Source organism: Oryzias latipes, chromosome 9 (genome assembly GCF_002234675.1).
Source record: "Oryzias latipes chromosome 9, ASM223467v1".
Classification (NCBI taxonomy): domain Eukaryota; kingdom Metazoa; phylum Chordata; class Actinopteri; order Beloniformes; family Adrianichthyidae; genus Oryzias; species Oryzias latipes.
In genome coordinates this window covers 8404546-8421201 of record NC_019867.2, presented here as the reverse complement: position 1 = coordinate 8421201, position 16656 = coordinate 8404546, and the positions used below count along the sequence as shown (strand labels likewise).

At 39.3% G+C, this 16656-nt stretch overlaps 2 protein-coding genes across 3 annotated transcripts in view; one reads left to right on the top strand and one right to left on the bottom strand.

Moving 5' to 3' along the window:
• The window catches only part of ghr (growth hormone receptor), a 28340-nt gene extending 24015 nt beyond the window's left edge, over positions 1-4325 (top strand). Inside the window, 6 exon segments of one of the 2 annotated variants that reach the window (NM_001105090.1) lie at positions 437-590; positions 726-816; positions 1542-1611; positions 2188-2423; positions 2501-3373; positions 3404-4035. In NM_001105090.1, the coding sequence (NP_001098560.1) occupies positions 437-590; positions 726-816; positions 1542-1611; positions 2188-2423; positions 2501-3257 (1308 nt within the window). In that variant the 3' untranslated portion in view covers positions 3258-3373; positions 3404-4035. 2 annotated transcript variants of the gene reach the window in all.
• Positions 4326-12066: 7741 nt separating this feature from the next.
• On the bottom strand, positions 12067-14984 carry selenop (selenoprotein P). The gene is made up of 5 exons (XM_004072219.4): positions 14853-14984; positions 14169-14403; positions 13802-14014; positions 13604-13721; positions 12067-13531 (listed from the first exon to the last, which is right to left on the bottom strand). The coding sequence occupies exons 2-5, from the start codon at positions 14369-14371 to the stop codon at positions 13205-13207; spliced, it is 861 nt and encodes a 286-aa protein (XP_004072267.3). The 5' UTR covers positions 14372-14403; positions 14853-14984; the 3' UTR covers positions 12067-13204.
• Positions 14985-16656: the final 1672 nt, after the last annotated feature.

Genomic DNA, 16656 nt, shown 5'->3' with positions numbered 1-16656 from the left:
AGCACCAAAGTTTCATGTTTCCCCCCCTCTCCCCCTGAACTTGTGTGGCTAAAATGCAGTGGAGCTTTAGAGCCAGAGCCCGGCCCTTCTGGAAACAGACCCTCATAGAAGCAAGTGAAGGGAGGGATCTGTAGGTCAGAGGTCACAGGACCTCATACAGACTTATATTCATCACTAGTCAGCCAGCTTGACAGATGCAGCCTTGTGAGCTAATTTGGATCTCTCTTCCGTAACACCGTGTTCAGGATCGTGTGTGTATGCATACTTCAGTACTTTTAGAAGGGACACACTTAAAAGGAAACCAAAACGACTTCTGGAAATAAAAATGAAGCCCTTTACACCATGTTTGTATTTGTGGTTGCCTCTGTCAAAATTGCTACATCAATGTCTGACCAGGTAAAATGCTCTTCCCTTTTGATACTAAATCTATTTTCAGTTGGAGATGCAGCCACACACTCAGCAGACGGTCTATGGCCTGCAAATCGGAAAAGAATATGAAGTTCATATCCGCTGCAGGATGCAAGCCTTCACTAAGTTTGGCGAGTTTAGTGATTCCATCTTCATGCAGGTGACAGAGATTCCCAGCACAGGTAAGGTATTAGAGCTGGGTTGACTTAAAACTTTGCTTAGCAGGATGTAGTTGTTTGGCAGACCTATTGCCCCTTGAAGGGCAGTTTTGATCAACATAATTAGTCTTTTTATTTGTTCTGTTTTTTGTTGCCTAGATTCCACGGCCCCTCTGACTCTGATTCTCATTTTTGGGACTGTTGGAATTCTGATTGTCATCATGCTGATAGTGATTTCTCAGCAACAGAGGTAAAAACAAAGGTTTTTTTTTTTTTTGTTATATCAGTAACTTGTTGTGCCGTTTGTGAGAAAGAGTTTGTTTAGCTAGCAGCTAAACTGAATTACAATAAAGTTTAGCACTGCAAAAACTGAATCTTAAGAAAGTGAAAAGCCCCTTGTTTCAAGAAAAATGGATGTCTTTAAATTCCAAAACTCATTTTAGTGACTAGAATAGTTTTATTAAAATTAGAATTTTTGGTAAGACCACTTTTCTATTGGCAGATTTTCTTTGCTTCTTTAAAGAATTTTTTTTATTTCAAATAATAATAAAAAAAATTACTTATTTCTAAGAAGCCTGTTTTTGCATTGAGACTTCCAGATGCAACCTTTTTTTTTAGAAGTATAGGCAATGCAAGAATAGAATTTACATCGTTTAAATTGTTGTTGTTTACCATAAATGAGGTGACTCCAATTAGAAAATATTAACTACAACAAGAAATTTGAGCCATCTAAATCTGGTAACAACTGGTTACAAATCGGGATAAGCTTGTAAGGTAAATATTGAGGTACAACATGTGAGTTATTTGAAGATATCAATCCCAGTTTAACATTTTATAGCCGTTGTAACATGAAATACTTTTTCACTCACACTCGCCAAAGTGATAAAACTTCATTAAGGAGAAATCCAAATTTAAAATCTATGTCTATTTTTACTTTTTTGCCAAAAAAACACTCAAGTTCTCCTCTTATTGCAGATTAATGATGATTCTCTTGCCACCTGTTCCTGCGCCCAAAATCAAAGGCATCGATTCAGATTTGTTGAAGGTACCTGAATCTGTGGATGATGTGTGTGTTGGGTGATATTTCATTCCCTCTATAGACCCCACCAGAGCTTTTACATGCATAAATTTTAAACTGCTCATGACACTTATGTACACATGTCTTTTCCAGGGTAAGTGTATGCAATAATGAAGATACCAAAGATGTTTCTTTACATATTTGATTTGTTTGAGAGCAATGAGACTGTGGCAGGACTTGACCACCAGCAGCTTAGCGCTCTGCTCCAATCATAAATGTAGTTTTGAAGTTTTTGAATGAAAAAAGAAACGAACAGCAACTAAAGACAATTACAAGCAACAAAAAAAAAAAACGGTAGAGTTAATGTCGTAGAATGACAATAATCTCTAAAAAGTCCTGATGTGTTTACAGGAATCCTTTTGTACATTTGTGAGTGATGGACACTAAAGATGGAGACTTTTGTTTTTTTTTAGGAAGCCAATATTATATAATTAATAAGATTAAAGTGAAAGACTGTTTTGAGACAGATGTAAAATAATCAGTAATATTTAATAATGCTTAGAAGATTAAGTGTTTGAATCTTTCTGCTTTGTTAAAATACAGAAGGGGAAACTGGAGGAGCTGAATTTCATCCTAAATGGTGGAAGTATTGGTGGCCTCCAAACGTTTTCTCCAGATTTCTACCAAGATGAGCCATGGGTGGAGTTTATCGAAGTGGATGAGGAGGATGCCGACAGTAGAGAGAAGGAGGATGACCAAGCTTCAGACACACAGAAACTCCTCGGCCCCCCCCAGCCCATTAGTGACCACAGGACAATCCGATGCTCTGAAACTATCCGGTAGGCAACAGTTCTTCTGAAAATGCACTGTTTTATTGTATCTAATGAAATGTTGTCCTTTTTTCTATTTCATCTAGCCACCCTGAAGAGGTCTTCGGTCATGGCAGCTGTTACAATGCAGATCGGCCTGAAGAAGACTCAAAAGTGCAGATGGATGCTCCTCCGCCAGGCCAAGCAGGGGACAAGGAATCCTCCACAGAGTTTACCGAAAGAACCCCAGCATTAGACCGATGTCGAGCTCCTCCTGTCCAAACCCAAACAGGAACTCCCCAAACGTGGGTGAACACAGACTTCTACGCACAGGTCAGCAATGTTATGCCTTCGGGTGGAGTCGTGCTGTCCCCTGGTCAGCAACTCAGAACCCAGGAGAGCACGCCAGCCTCAGAACACGGAGCACAAACCAAGGGAAAGCAGAGGGATGAGAGTGGGGACATGGATGGACAAAGGCAAAAGGAGCCTCAGTTTCACCTGCTGGTGGTGGATCCAGAAGGAAGTGGCTACACCACCGAGAGCAATTGCTGGCAAAACAGCCCTCCCTCCAACTCTCCCAACCCCGGAGCGGGGTATCAAACCATCCCCCCTCCACCGGTGGAGATTAAACCAGCAGCTTCAGCAGATGCTAATCAGTTACCCTACATTCTTCCTGACTCTCCTCAGTTGGTTGCTCCTGTTGCAGACTACACAGTAGTTCAGGAGTTGGACACCCATCACAGTTTACTCCTAGACCCAACTCCCATCCAGTCCCCCCCTCCCTGCCCATCACAGCCGCCCCTCAAAACCCAAATACCTATGGAGTACATTACACCAGACCTGCTGGGAAACCTCCTACCATGAAATGATACTGCTTTGAGACCTCCGCTGCCACTCACCATGGCTCAACCTGACCCCTGCTGGATGCCAAAAGAACCTTGCAGCACTCTGAGGGAACGTGCCTGTTCAGGAGTCTGTTTTCATCTGTTTTCAACTTTGACAGGAGTCTGTCAAAGTTTGCTCAGAGGACTAGAAAAGCTGCTCACTTTTCCCTCAGCTCTTGCATTTGCAAAAATAGCCACAAACCAAATATGAAATAGCCCTTTTCATCTATATCGATGCATGATTGTAGTTAATCAAAAAACTGATCAATGACTTTGTTGATTAGCATCTCTGCCTAAATGAGTTCAAAGCAATGACTTTGGTGAAGTCTTAACAGATACTAGTGCATAGTGCATAGACCCAACAGAGAACTGACATTGTGAGAGTTTGCCCCGTAGAGACGTTTAGCCACTCACATTTAAGTTTTCGAGTTTGATGTCATCATAAAAGTACCTCATGAGAGCTATATATTTTTATAATAAAAACAAACACAGCACTGTAAACCACACCTATGCAGGCTTGCATTTCCAGCTTTATTTTGTCAAGGCTGTTTCAGTAATTGGTTGCCAAACTTGGATTATAAAATTTCAAGACAGATTTTTTTTTAATCCATAATTTTAAAAAGCAACAAATTATGTGAACAACTTTGGACTAGGCATAAAGAATTTTAAAAGAAAAATACCAGCAAAATAACAGATACATTTTTGTCTCCTTGGGATGTTCATTGTTTGTCTGCAGAACAGATAGATAAAAAAAAAAACTTTTGTCAGGGAATCCGTTGTATCAGTTTAATACCACAATCTGTTTTTACATTTTTCATATGTGAGATTTCATTTTGACTCTTTGGGTTTTCATTTTCATCTGAATGTATGCCACTGTGGTGAAGCTTTTCCATACGAGGAAGACTTCCTTCAGGGTAGTGTAAGCTGTGCTGTAAAACATGTAGCACCACCAAGAGCCTTGCTCTTGATCAAGGCCCGGTGAAGGGACACATAAATCAAATGTACCTGCTCATTTGTGCTTTAAAGTAAATCCTCATTGGTGAAACTCTCTACTTGGGAGCATTGACTATATATAAGAACTGGACTGAATGAGTGTAACGTCACCCATAGACTTCCTTCTGGTTCCAACGAAATGAAGTTAATTCCGTCGACATTTTCTTGCAATATGGACATCGCCATGTTGGAACCAGACCTCACCAGTAAGCGGCGATTGGTCCGAATGGGTCTGGGTCATCGTATCTATGGGAACCACTTTTGCTAATCAGGGGAGAGCTCATTGTAAGTCCACACCCCTACTGACTGAAAGAGAGAGACCTTTCGACGCGAGACTACCGGTACATGCTTTGATTGAGCCATCTGATTGGTCAGTTTATACCTTGAATAAATTTCACTACAGAAAAAATGTTGTGAAAAAAAAGCATGTTAAGAAAAAGGTAGCAGATCAAGAATGGTTGTTCTGACAGTTACAATGACTTAAGTAATAGCTGTTTATCTCTCAAAAGAGGTGTATGAGATTTTGGCTTCCTAAAACCAATGAGTACTTCCTGTTTGGAACGCCAGTGGGAAGGGGACTCACTCAGTCCAGTTCTCATATACAGTTGGTAGTTGTTGTTTTTTTTGTCTTCATTGCAGGCATGACAACTGGAACAAGATGAATGACTGTGAAAGTGTACAATGGATGGAGTTACACAACTCTACTTCTGCCACATCTGAATTTAACAACCTGTGCCTATTATGATGCTTTAGGCTTGCATAGTGAAACTATGCTAATGTTTTGTTTTGTGTGTTAATGCATTACTGAATAACTTTCATGCAATTGCAGCTTTGTAAAGATCAACTGGTTTTAAATCTCTGTGTGGACAAATCGATACAAATCTGCACAAATCCAAACACAGAAAATAGCATGGACACATCAAAAAATGCCTTAAATATGCTTAACATTTCTTTCTGGAAAATATTGCTCGCTAGATATTTGGAAGATAAAACAAATTTGTATTAAAGTTAATCTTAACACTTGTTTATCCCTAAAAAAAGTAGTAAAATGTACACTTCTAGTGTCGAAATTTTTTAATTAACAAGTTTAGGACATGTTATGCAAAATCAGTTGCCTGATCAAAATTTTGCCTTGAAAAAATTCTGTATCTGAGTTGTTTATAAAGTTTTCTGTAATATTTTTTTAAGCAAAGAAAAAAAAAAGAAAACTATTTTTGTTGTTAGTGTTGACAATATGTCTGTCACAAAAAGGGCAGCATGGCATGTTTTGTAAGTTGAGCCAGTGGCGCTTATGTTGTACCCATTTCTAATAATTCAACCACACTGACTTTTTACATCAGAAGCATGTTTCAAAACACACTAAAAATATGAAATGGAAAGCAAACAGATTCATTCTGTGAGTTTTTTGAATCATTATGGTGACTTTTGTTGTTTTTTTCTTCTTGGTAGATAATCTCATATAAATAAAGACACAAAGGAAGAGCTATAAAAGAAAGCTATAAAATGTGAACCTGATAAATATGTGCCATTTCTCTCTTTCCTTTTTTCACTTTTTACTAAAAAGGACAAAAGGAAAAAAAAATTCTCTACTCTGTTGCTGCTGCCTAATCAGGATGATACCAGCAAGTTAATGCTGTTGCAGAAATGTCTTAATATATTCACAAATGTAAAAATACAAGTATGTATTTTCAGTGTTACAAATCACAATGTTTTGCTGCTTGGTTCGTGCCGTTTTTCTCTAAATCAAGGCAAAGTCTGGTGGGAAAAACCTTTTTTGAAAGAGAACTGTATTGTGTTTGTATTGATTTTGTATTAAAAAAAGGATGCAAATGATTTAAAAAGTTAGTAAGACATAAACGGGAAGGCTTAGTCTCAGAGTGAGACTTCAGATCCAAATATTTGTTTATTAAGGATATAAGAAGGATGGAGGATGCACTGCCTAACTGGAATATAATTACATTAGCAAATGCTCTAACAGTGTTTAAATGAAGACAGTAAGACTGACAGGTGCTTCTTTTTTTTTGCTTAATCTAAAAATGTTTACTATATTTTTGTTTCGCCTCATTTATACTGTAGTGTGCTCATGTATAATGTAGTGTCAAAAACTGCAAGTGTTTGTTTGAAGCTTAAAGTCACTTTAGAGGAAGCACTTTTTACTTATCCAGTATATTTCTGATGTTTGAAATCATACTCAGATTTTATATCTTTGGCTAAATCAAGTATGTGATATACATGTTACTATGAAATAGCATTATATTTGTAGTCTGCACATTGATTGTAAAGATTTTTAAACATGAATAAGCTTCAAGATAAACAGTTTATGTTTATAGACCATATTTTTCACTAACCAAATGCTGAAATGTTGTACTGTAATAGAGTATTTTATGTTTGCTATTGAATTTATGGATATTTTAGCACAAATAGATCATTTATGAAGTCTAATTAAGGTATAAAATAGTTGTGTTTACACTCTATGTAGCTATTGCTTTCCACTATGTGTGACTTTTGTGTTTCTTTATGAGAATTTGCATCTTGATGGAGTGTCTTGTCACAATGTGTTTTGGCATGCAGCCTGATTATTTTAAATGTTGTTGTTTTTTTGCAAGGGTGTCTTGAGTTTGGGAATTCTTTTGCTGGAATTTGTGCTTCTTATTGCTGTTTATCGAACGAAGAAGTCAAAACCACGCATATTTAGCTTGTTTGGAAAATTGGTTATTTCTTGACTCGAGCACAGCTGTAAACAGCGGGCTGTGATTATTTTTTATTTTTGCTTATGATCTTTGCTATCTTTCTTCCAGAGTGCGTTGTGTTCGCTTCCATATGTCATCCAGGCTCATAAAACTGTAAAATATCCCACAAGCTGGATTGGGAAGCATCTTCATCGCAGCCTCAAGTGTAGAATATACCGTAATTTATCTGCTCTTATCGGCTTTAGTAGTAAATATGACTCTTTTTATTTTTTTGTACTCTCTTTTATTCCCATAGCTACTGCCCTTGTCTCATGGCTGCTTCTGTGCCTTGGCCAAAAACATGGTTGATCCCTGATGATTTGTTATTGTTCTCTTAGCATTAAGCCTTTCTGTTGTTATATGTGCGATCGATAAGCTCTCGACAAGTTACACAATAAATATCCAGCATATTGTTTGTGTTTGGTGTCTCATCAGTGAAAGAAAGTATGCTTTCAAAGCCCATCTGATCGCTCACTTTTATAAAGGTTCAATTTTCATCTAACCTAATGGTAGTGTTGGGAATGCAAACACAAGCAGAAAGAAATTAGATTTTCAATATTTACCTCTTTGCTGATTATTGACAGCTTAATCAATTGCAAGATGCAATATATGGAAGGGTTAATGTGCAGCAGCGCACACGTGCTCGTGCGCGCGCACAGCACAAAGGTCAGCACAAATTTGCCCGCAGCATCAGAAAATGATGTTTGTCGTGAAAAACCTGCAGTTTGTTGCGGCTTGAGTGCCTTAATGCAAACAGATGAGTGCAGATTGTGTGCGTGTGGACAGAAAGCACGGGTTACATCCATGTGTGTGCCGTGATTGCCGGTTGGAGAATGCACACTTGTTTGTGAGCAGCACAGAGGAACTTTGTGTGAATGAGTTCACAGGCTGGTGATTCTCCCCCTCAGCTGCTGGAGAAAGAGGAGCGAGGGAATCGGCTGCAGAAACAGTTGTGCATCGAGAGGAAAGCATATTGGACAATTAAGACACAGGCTGTGTACTGAGCTGCACTGTGTGGGGCTGATTGAATCAGGGAGACATCCACTCACAGCTCTTTGTTTCAGGACATTGCTGGTAATTACCCATAAGTCTCTGTTCCCCTGTATTGGATCTTCAGTCCAATTACGCCCACACAAGCTGTCCACTTCAGCCTCATTTATTAACTCTGTGTGCTTGTTGACCTTTACAGACACAGTGCATCAAGTACCCCAGCTATATAACACCGAGGAGAAAATGTTGCACCTTGAGCTTTGAAGACACTCAAAGTTGCAGAGTTTACAGTTTACAATGATGTGACGTAAACAAAAATCAGGAAGGCTGAATGAAAACTACCAATTTATTTCATGTCACTAACATTTATAGTTTGCAATTCAGGTGTAAAGTGTACCACTATAAATGCAAAATATTTGTTTATAGGTATTTTATTTTATTTTTCTAAAAAACTTAATTTATAAAAAACTTTTATATTTCGTTCATTCATCTTCTAAACCCATTTAGTCCCTTTCGGGGTCACGGAGCTGCCGGAGCCTATCCCAGGCACTCGTGGGCGAAGGCAAGGGACATCCTGGACAGGTCGCCAGTCTGTCGCAGGGCCAAAAATAACACCCATGTACACTGACATTTACATCGAGGGGCAATTTCCAAACATGCTATGAAACATGTTTTTGGACGGCGGGGGGAAGCTGGGGTCCCCGTAGAAAACCCACGCTTGCACAGGGAGAACATGCAAACTCCACACAGAAAGGTCCCCCGTTCTGTTTCAGGTCCCCCCCGCTGGGACTTAACCTGGGGGCCTTCTTGCCTTCTTGCAGCCATCTGCTGAAGAATTGCACCACCGCTCAGCCGAAAAAAACTTTGATCCATATTTTTATCCCCAACAAACTCCAAATAATCCTGCAAGCTAAACTCAGAATATTTGCAATATTTTTCTTTAAAGTGTAAAACCATCATAAATAAACATAAATATCATTAAGAAAATAGGTCTTCATTTAAAATGGGCCTTTTGAGAATGGTAAACAAATCTGGTGCCATCATTCTTCTGCGGAAAGAAGTCAGAGGATAGAGGTGTGATTTGCAGATCTTTGATGCCATCTGCTGATAGCCTGTTGGTGCTGCTTTGCTCAAATCTTGTGATTTCAAGATGCAGTGAAATATCCATTAGTACGGAGCCCGTGTCCTGACATTAAGATATAAAAATATATCTTGTTCCCACAGATTAATATCTTGTTCCCACAGGTTATTATGTCGTTCGCACGAAATACTATTCCGTTCCCACAAGATACTTTTCCGTTCCCTCAAAATACTATTCCGTTCCCTCGAAATGATTAACTCGTGCGAACGCAATAATTATGTCGTTCGAACGCAATAATTAATCCGTTCGAACGCAATAATTATTCACGTCATAAGTCATTCACGCGGATATGCTCTCTGTACGCCGGCAAAAGCCGCTTTCAGCGGTAACTTCCGTGTCTCTGTGACCCATATTCGTTCAAAAAAGGAACATGAAAAACAAAAATGATCACTTTATTACTGTCTCAATGAATATAAGAAAAATATCAAAAGATTTATGATAACTAGGCTGCTTTGTCATACGATAGCTCCTGCTAGGCTACTACTAGCTCCGCCGCAGAGCTCTCTGATCATGTATGCCGGCATTTGGGCAACTGGCTGGTCTGTTGTCAGACAGCTGATATTGTAGTTTAGGGTCGAATAGGAATAATAATATTCAGGACTTGTCTTTTATTAACTTTAGCAGTCAGTATCTTTACATTCGAAGGCTATTAGGCTACATGCTAACTGACTAGCCGATCATTTCCTGTTATTAATTTACGTCATAGATTTACAGCAGATACCTTCACATTTCTGTCTGTGTGTGTCTCATTACATTGCATTGAAGACACGGAGGATGTTTAGAGAACAGATTTATTTATTTTAAAAAGCACAGAAGCATCCATCGTATTCACGTTCACATCATCTGTGGTACGCCCTCAGTCATCTTGCTGCAAAAGCCGCTTCCTGCCGCTACTTCCGTGTCTCTGTGAGCATTCAATAGGGGTAAAAATAAAAGCAAGAATGGTCGATCTGTTATTTTCTCGATGAAAATCTGAAAAATATCATATTAAGCTGGATGCTTCGCCTAAAGCACTTACCTTTAGCTTGTAGCATAACAACAATAGCAGTACGTCCCCTTTCCCAGAGTGCTTTGCTGCCAATCACTAGCCAATCACCGTGTCCCTGTGACCAAACATGTTCTCTAAGATGTTACATGTTCTCTAAACATCCTCCGTGTCTTCAATGCAATGTAATGAGACACACACAGACAGAAATGTGAAGGTATCTGCTGTAAATCTATGACGTAAATTAATAACAGGAAATGATCGGCTAGTCAGTTAGCATGTAGCCTAATAGCCTTCGAATGTAAAGATACTGACTGCTAAAGTTAATAAAAGACAAGTCCTGAATATTATTATTCCTATTCGACCCTAAACTACAATATCAGCTGTCTGACAACAGACCAGCCAGTTGCCCAAATGCCGGCATATATGATCAGACAGAGAGCTCTGCGGCGGAGCTAGCCTAGCAGGAGCTATCGTTTGACAAAGCAGCCTAGTTATCATAAATCTTTTGATATTTTTCTTATATTCATTGAGACGGTAATAAAGTGATCATTTTTGTTTTTCATGTTCCTTTTTTGAACGAATATGGGTCACAGAGACACGGAAGTTACCGCTGAAAGCGGCTTTTGCCGGCGTACAAGATCATATCCGCGTGAATGACTTATGACGTGAATAATTATTGCGTTCGAACGGATTAATTATTGCGTTCGAACGACATAATTATTGCGTTCGCACGAGTTAATCATTTCAAGGGAACGGAATAGTATTTTGAGGGAACGGAATAGTATCTTGTTGGAACGGAATAGTATTTCGTGCGAACGACATAATAACCTGTGGGAACCACCATCCATATTAGAAGAACATGAGCACTCACCTGAGCACGGGTGTTGGCTCACCTTTGCACTGGCGGTTTGCGTGACTGAATGACTGAAATGTTTCACTAGTTGGTTTTAAGGCATAAGTATGCGTGTGAGCACTATCTGTTTTGTGTACATGTCGACAGATGGACATTTTTGCAACTAGTAGGTGTGTTTGACACTTGGGTGTGTGTGTGGACAGGCTCCGCCCTTTTTGTACTGCATTTGAGCCTTACCATGGTGATTAACAACCAGTAAACTTGTTGCTCTATGCTGCTTCATGGTCTTATCCCCCTTCCCCTCCTACTATCACCCTCCTTCCCCCCCTCTTTCTAACGTCCCTCTCTCTTCTTCCCCTCTTTCCTTTTCCGTCCGGTCCAACACCAAAGATCTTCAAACATGTTTGAAATTAATAAAGTTTGGCCTCAATTACAAAAGGGGTTTATTCAGACATACCTTTGGTTTGTCTGAAGATTAATAACCCCTCTTGTTAAAGTAAAATATGTCCAACACAAGAGGCCCTCAGCTCTCATCTGTTTGCCCAGCTGTTGGACAGGACAAGGTAAAAAAAAAAAAAAAAAAAAAAAAAAAAAAAAAAAAAAAAAAAAAAAAAAAAAAAAATAACCTGTGGGAACAAGATATTAATCTGTGGGAACAAGATATATTTTTATATCTTAATGTCAGGACACGGGCTCCGTACATTAGTGCTGATTTAAGTGAATTAATATATTGCATTTTTTTCCAAAAAAAGGGCTTTTTGTTAGCTTTATTCAGTAAAAATCCATAAATTTATCAATCAAAGTTACTGTTCATTTAGTTGTTTTTAAATGAAAAAGTGAAAAAAAAATATTGTTTCATTGAAAAAAGTCCAGTACTTTTGTTTTGTTTTTTAACATTTTAGACAAATAGGAGAATAGAGTACAATTAATTTGTGCTTAACTTTCAAATCAAATTGTGAAATTGTTCATCAGACCTGAATTGATTTGGTGTTTTAGCAGCCCTGGTTTCTGTACAGTGATTCCAATTTTTTTGTGACACACCCTTCCACCAAGCCTATTAAAAAACTTAAATTGACATGTGAGCTCACACACAAATGAAGAGCAACAAATCTGTCTTTATTCAACTTTCCATGACTTTCATACTCAACACAATTTTCTGTACAAACATCAGGCTTTCAGGGCTATGTCATCTTCCCACAGAAACCATCATAGGGTACAGAATTCATAAACACATCAGGTTTTCACTTCACAGACCATCAATATAGAACTAGTTTATAAAAAAAAATCGGATTGAATGTGTTTTATTGGCAGCCTAGAAAGGGTTATAGTAAGCAGATAAGTCTGTCTGTGGGAGAATAAAGCTGAGACATAAAGCTGGTGAAGTACAAAAAAGTTCATTTGTTTTTTTTTTTAAACTGTCCGAAGAATTCATTCAACTACATAAAGGCAAAAATGTTCTGGTGTGTTTAGGCTTCCCCCAAAAAATTGATGTTATAAAGAAAAGCTTTTACTTTTTCACATATAGATTTTGAGAAGGCAATGGTGTTTCATTCTCAACTTAAAAAAAAATGCTTTGCGTTTATCATGTTCCCAAATGACCTCATCCTGTCTCTCCTGCCTAACATCATCCAGACGCCACTACTGCGTAGTTTCTGCATCTGGTTTCATAAAGGAAGGTTGAGATTGGAATGGAGAAGGTCCTTTCTGAACATGATAATCATATCCACTCCTGGGAGCAGCAGAGCAACTTGCAGGCAAACCATCAAATGATTTATAAGGTGTTCAGACTCTTCACGTACTCGTTTAGTTTACTAATCTTAAGATGTTTGTCTGACAGGAATGCCCATCATCTGTCTCCAGGGTAATACTTGTTGGTAAAGAGGTGTGAGCCTCAGAGCTGCTGGCTGATGTGAGTCCCAGCTTACAGCTGCTCTCACGCTCAGCTCGCAGCTCCAGGGGCTCAGGCTCATTGGGCTGGCTGAGGCTGCTGTCAGGCAGCAGGAGGCGAGCGTCACTGTCAGCTCTCTATGACAGTGTTGGCTAACTCGCCCGTCAGTCCTCGACACTGTCAGGAGGCGGGCAGTTCCTCCTGACAATGTCAGAGACCGAGCGGCTGCTCGCTCCCTGCATGGCCGAACAACCTGCGTCAGTGTCAGCATCAGCTGGCCTCGTTTTCAGAGCCCGCTACCATGTGTCAGGTGAACTTTGTCTTTCACCTCGCCGTTTCCTGGACTCAAGGTCTGACTGGTGCGCCAACAACCTCCTGTCCAATCTGCTCTAACTGCACTGCATGCTGCATCTGATCTGAGCTTGCGTGATGCTGGTGTTCCTGCAGCCTGGTTTCAGCTCTACCATGGTGGTGTCTGTGGTGATGACCATGTCTGTGATCGTGCCCATGGCCAAAGCCACGAGGATGAAGACCATGGTTATCACCGTGGTTATGGCCATGATGGCCGTGATGAGGATGCTGATGTTGATGCTCTTCTCCGGCAGGTTGAGCACCATCTGTTTCAGGTTGTGCATTATCTTTTCCTTGACACTCAGCTGGGGTGTCAGCACTCTGCGGAAAAACAGACACTCTCATTAAAGGTTTTTTTTTTAAGATACACATGAGAGAAAGTGTGGTGTGTACCTCAAAGGAGCACTCTCCACACACACGATTGCAGTAGGCTTCCTTGATTGCTTGCTCAACATGGCCGTGTCCAATGATGTTGTATGGAAGTGAAAGGTGGTGAGTGAGTCGGCCACATCTGAGGATAAAGAGAAACAACATTTGTGTGTGAGATGAAGCACGATTTCTGCCAATTCAGTGGAAAAGCTGATAACAAACCTGTCATAAATGAAAAAGTCGTCTTTCTCTCCATTCAGTGTGCGCCAGACATCAGGCTGGTGTTCGTACTGTTTGTACAGTGCAATGTTCTGAGAAAGTCTTTCTTCCAGCAAAGGGTGCAGGCGCTGTGCTTGCGCCTCATGGTGGTTAACCACCATGTACACCACATCCTTCAGCCCCTGACCCTCTAGCTTTTTGTGCAGGCCATCCAACCTGCCAACACAAGGTAGACAAGAGGAGTTCTCGGTGAACAAATCGTCTCTGCCACATTTTGTTAACCAGAATAAGGGAAGATGTTTGATTAATATCGATACAAAAATGTTTAAAATATGTTTTCTTTGTAAAAGATGAGAAAAGAGCTTATTACCTGGAGGCCTGCACCAAGCAGTACAGTCAGCTGGCCTTCAGGAGAGCCACCACAGTCACCCGACCCATCGACTCCTTCATTGGGTCCACCTCCCCTATTTTCCAGGCTGGCGGCGGCTGACAGCGAGGCCCACCACCCTCGCTCTCTGCACCACCCCCATGGAGCAGGCAGAGAGCGAGGAGCAGAGTGAGTCCCGCCCACATATCTGGGGGTGGGATCCTCCTCCTCCTCCTTGCTGTTGAGCACAGGGAGAAATGGACGGTTAGAAAATAGGAAGAAAAAATAGCACTCGGGTGTGGAGAAATTGCTCAACCTTTGCAAACAAACACTGCCCGTGCAAAGTACTCTAAAATTTTTGGTTGTCAAACTGTTAGAGACCGTTTCAATGAAGAGTTAAAAATGAAAGTTTTAGTCGTTTAGAAATACATGGAATCATAAAGGGGCAGTAATGGAGGATCTTTCAATTTTTAACAGTAGTACAACATTTTGGAGAAGCAGGAAAGTAAGTAGGCTATAATATAAAATAAAAAAAAACTTGGTAAACTGACAGCTTTAACCAAAAACATGCATTTCTTTCCCATTTGTTTAACTTTTTACCAGTTTAAACATTATAGTAAGCAAAGTCTGTCCTTCATGCAGTTTGAGTAGCTTTGAAAAATTTGAAAAGTTTTAAAAAAAACTCACCCTTTACTTAAAAAGTTTCCCTCTTTAGTTTCAGCTCTGCTTCGAAGCAGCTCCTTCAACAAAAACAAGGCTCTTCCTCCGCCTCCCCCCCTTTTATGCTCTGCCTGTTGTTGTCCTGCAGGAACTGAGCACAAAGTTCAGACCCGGCTGTCTGCTGATGTCCACACTTTTTCAGGTCAGGAAAGCGATGGTGCATTAAATCCGGTCTCTGACAGGGCACAAGCATTGTTTATGGAAAAGGTTTGATCTCAACCAGAGAAGTTGACAATTTTTGAAGAGAAAAAAAATAGTGTTTCAGTCCTTGAGAAAGTAAAAGCATTTGCAAACTACATGGTTTTGTTTGATGGACGTTTTTTTGTGTGTTTTTAGGTGCACTGATGACTCCAAAGAAAGATTTCACAATTCCGTTTCTTCTTTTCTGCATGAGAAGAAGAAGTGAAAAGGACAAAAAGGGGAGGGTTGGGGTGTTGGACGTGGTCCAGTTTGTCTTTGAAAAGTTCACAAAAACACTGCTTGACAGACTCAAGCCAAGCCTTTGACTTTGCTGTTCCTGGAAGAAAAAGAGCTTCACTTTAATGAAATCTGACGATTAATTTAAAGCAGTTAGCAAACAGGAATGCTTTTTACCCTGCAGACATTTGCAGAAAAAAAAACTAAACACAAACTGTCTTTTTGTGTCCTGACTTGCAAAGTCATTCTGGTAAAACTTGCTATCATGGGCAGAATACATCAATTATTGGGCAACACTGCATGAAAAAGTGATAGATAAGATTTAAAAAAAAAGCTGTAAACGGGGTCAACGCATGGTCAGATTGGCTTTGATTTCCCATGCAGAAAAATGTAAAGACAGCTCTGATTTTAGACACAGTAGAAAAATAAGATGTTACATGTTTAAGTGTTCGCAAAACGTTCATTTACTAGGTCATTTAAAGCAATCTCATATCAAGGATTGATGGTAAGTTTGTGCTCAGTAATGAGTCAAAAAGTCAACTGAATCACACTGCTCTCTATAAAAGCAGCCTGATAAGTTCAGAGAGATCTGGCAACTTTGGAGCTGTCAGCAGATGCTGCAGAACATGGTACGTGCATGATATGTGACCTTTTGCATGTACTTTCTCACCATTTCAAGAATCTTGCATAATATTGTTATTCATTTACAGTATGGGGTGACGACAGTGCTCCTTGTCAGGGCACCATAACAAGATGGTGCAGTCATGCAAGAATAGTTATATAGTTATATTCATTTTGGTAAAGTTTAAACTCACTTTGTTGTTTAGAAACCAGTTAATATAAAAATAAACAGAAATAGACATAATGAAATATGATAGAACTCTTTATATTTTTTGGCTCAACCTTTTTAGGCAGTCTTTGCTTTTTGTTCAGACTTTTTAACAGCTTATCATTTTTTAAATTGTTCTAGTGAACAACAATTTTGTCAAATTTTCATTGGTCGATCTTCTGTATTGCATTTATTATTACTTTGGTTAGATTTATTGCTATTTTATAGACCATTGTTTTGTTTTATCTATTTATTGTCTATGTGTACATGATTCCTCTTATACCTTTATTTAATTGTTTATTTTTTGTCTGTTTGTTTGTTTGTTTTTACACTTGCTTTTATGATTTTGGCTGTAGACTACACATTACCTGCTCCAAATTGTAGTTTCAAAATTTCAAAATCTCCTGTAAAATGAAATAAAACGTATAATTATTTAAATAAATGTCACAACCCGTCCGTTTTATTTATTTATTTCTCGTTTCACTTATGTTCTGTCAATACACTACTGACATTGTTGTTGCTAAG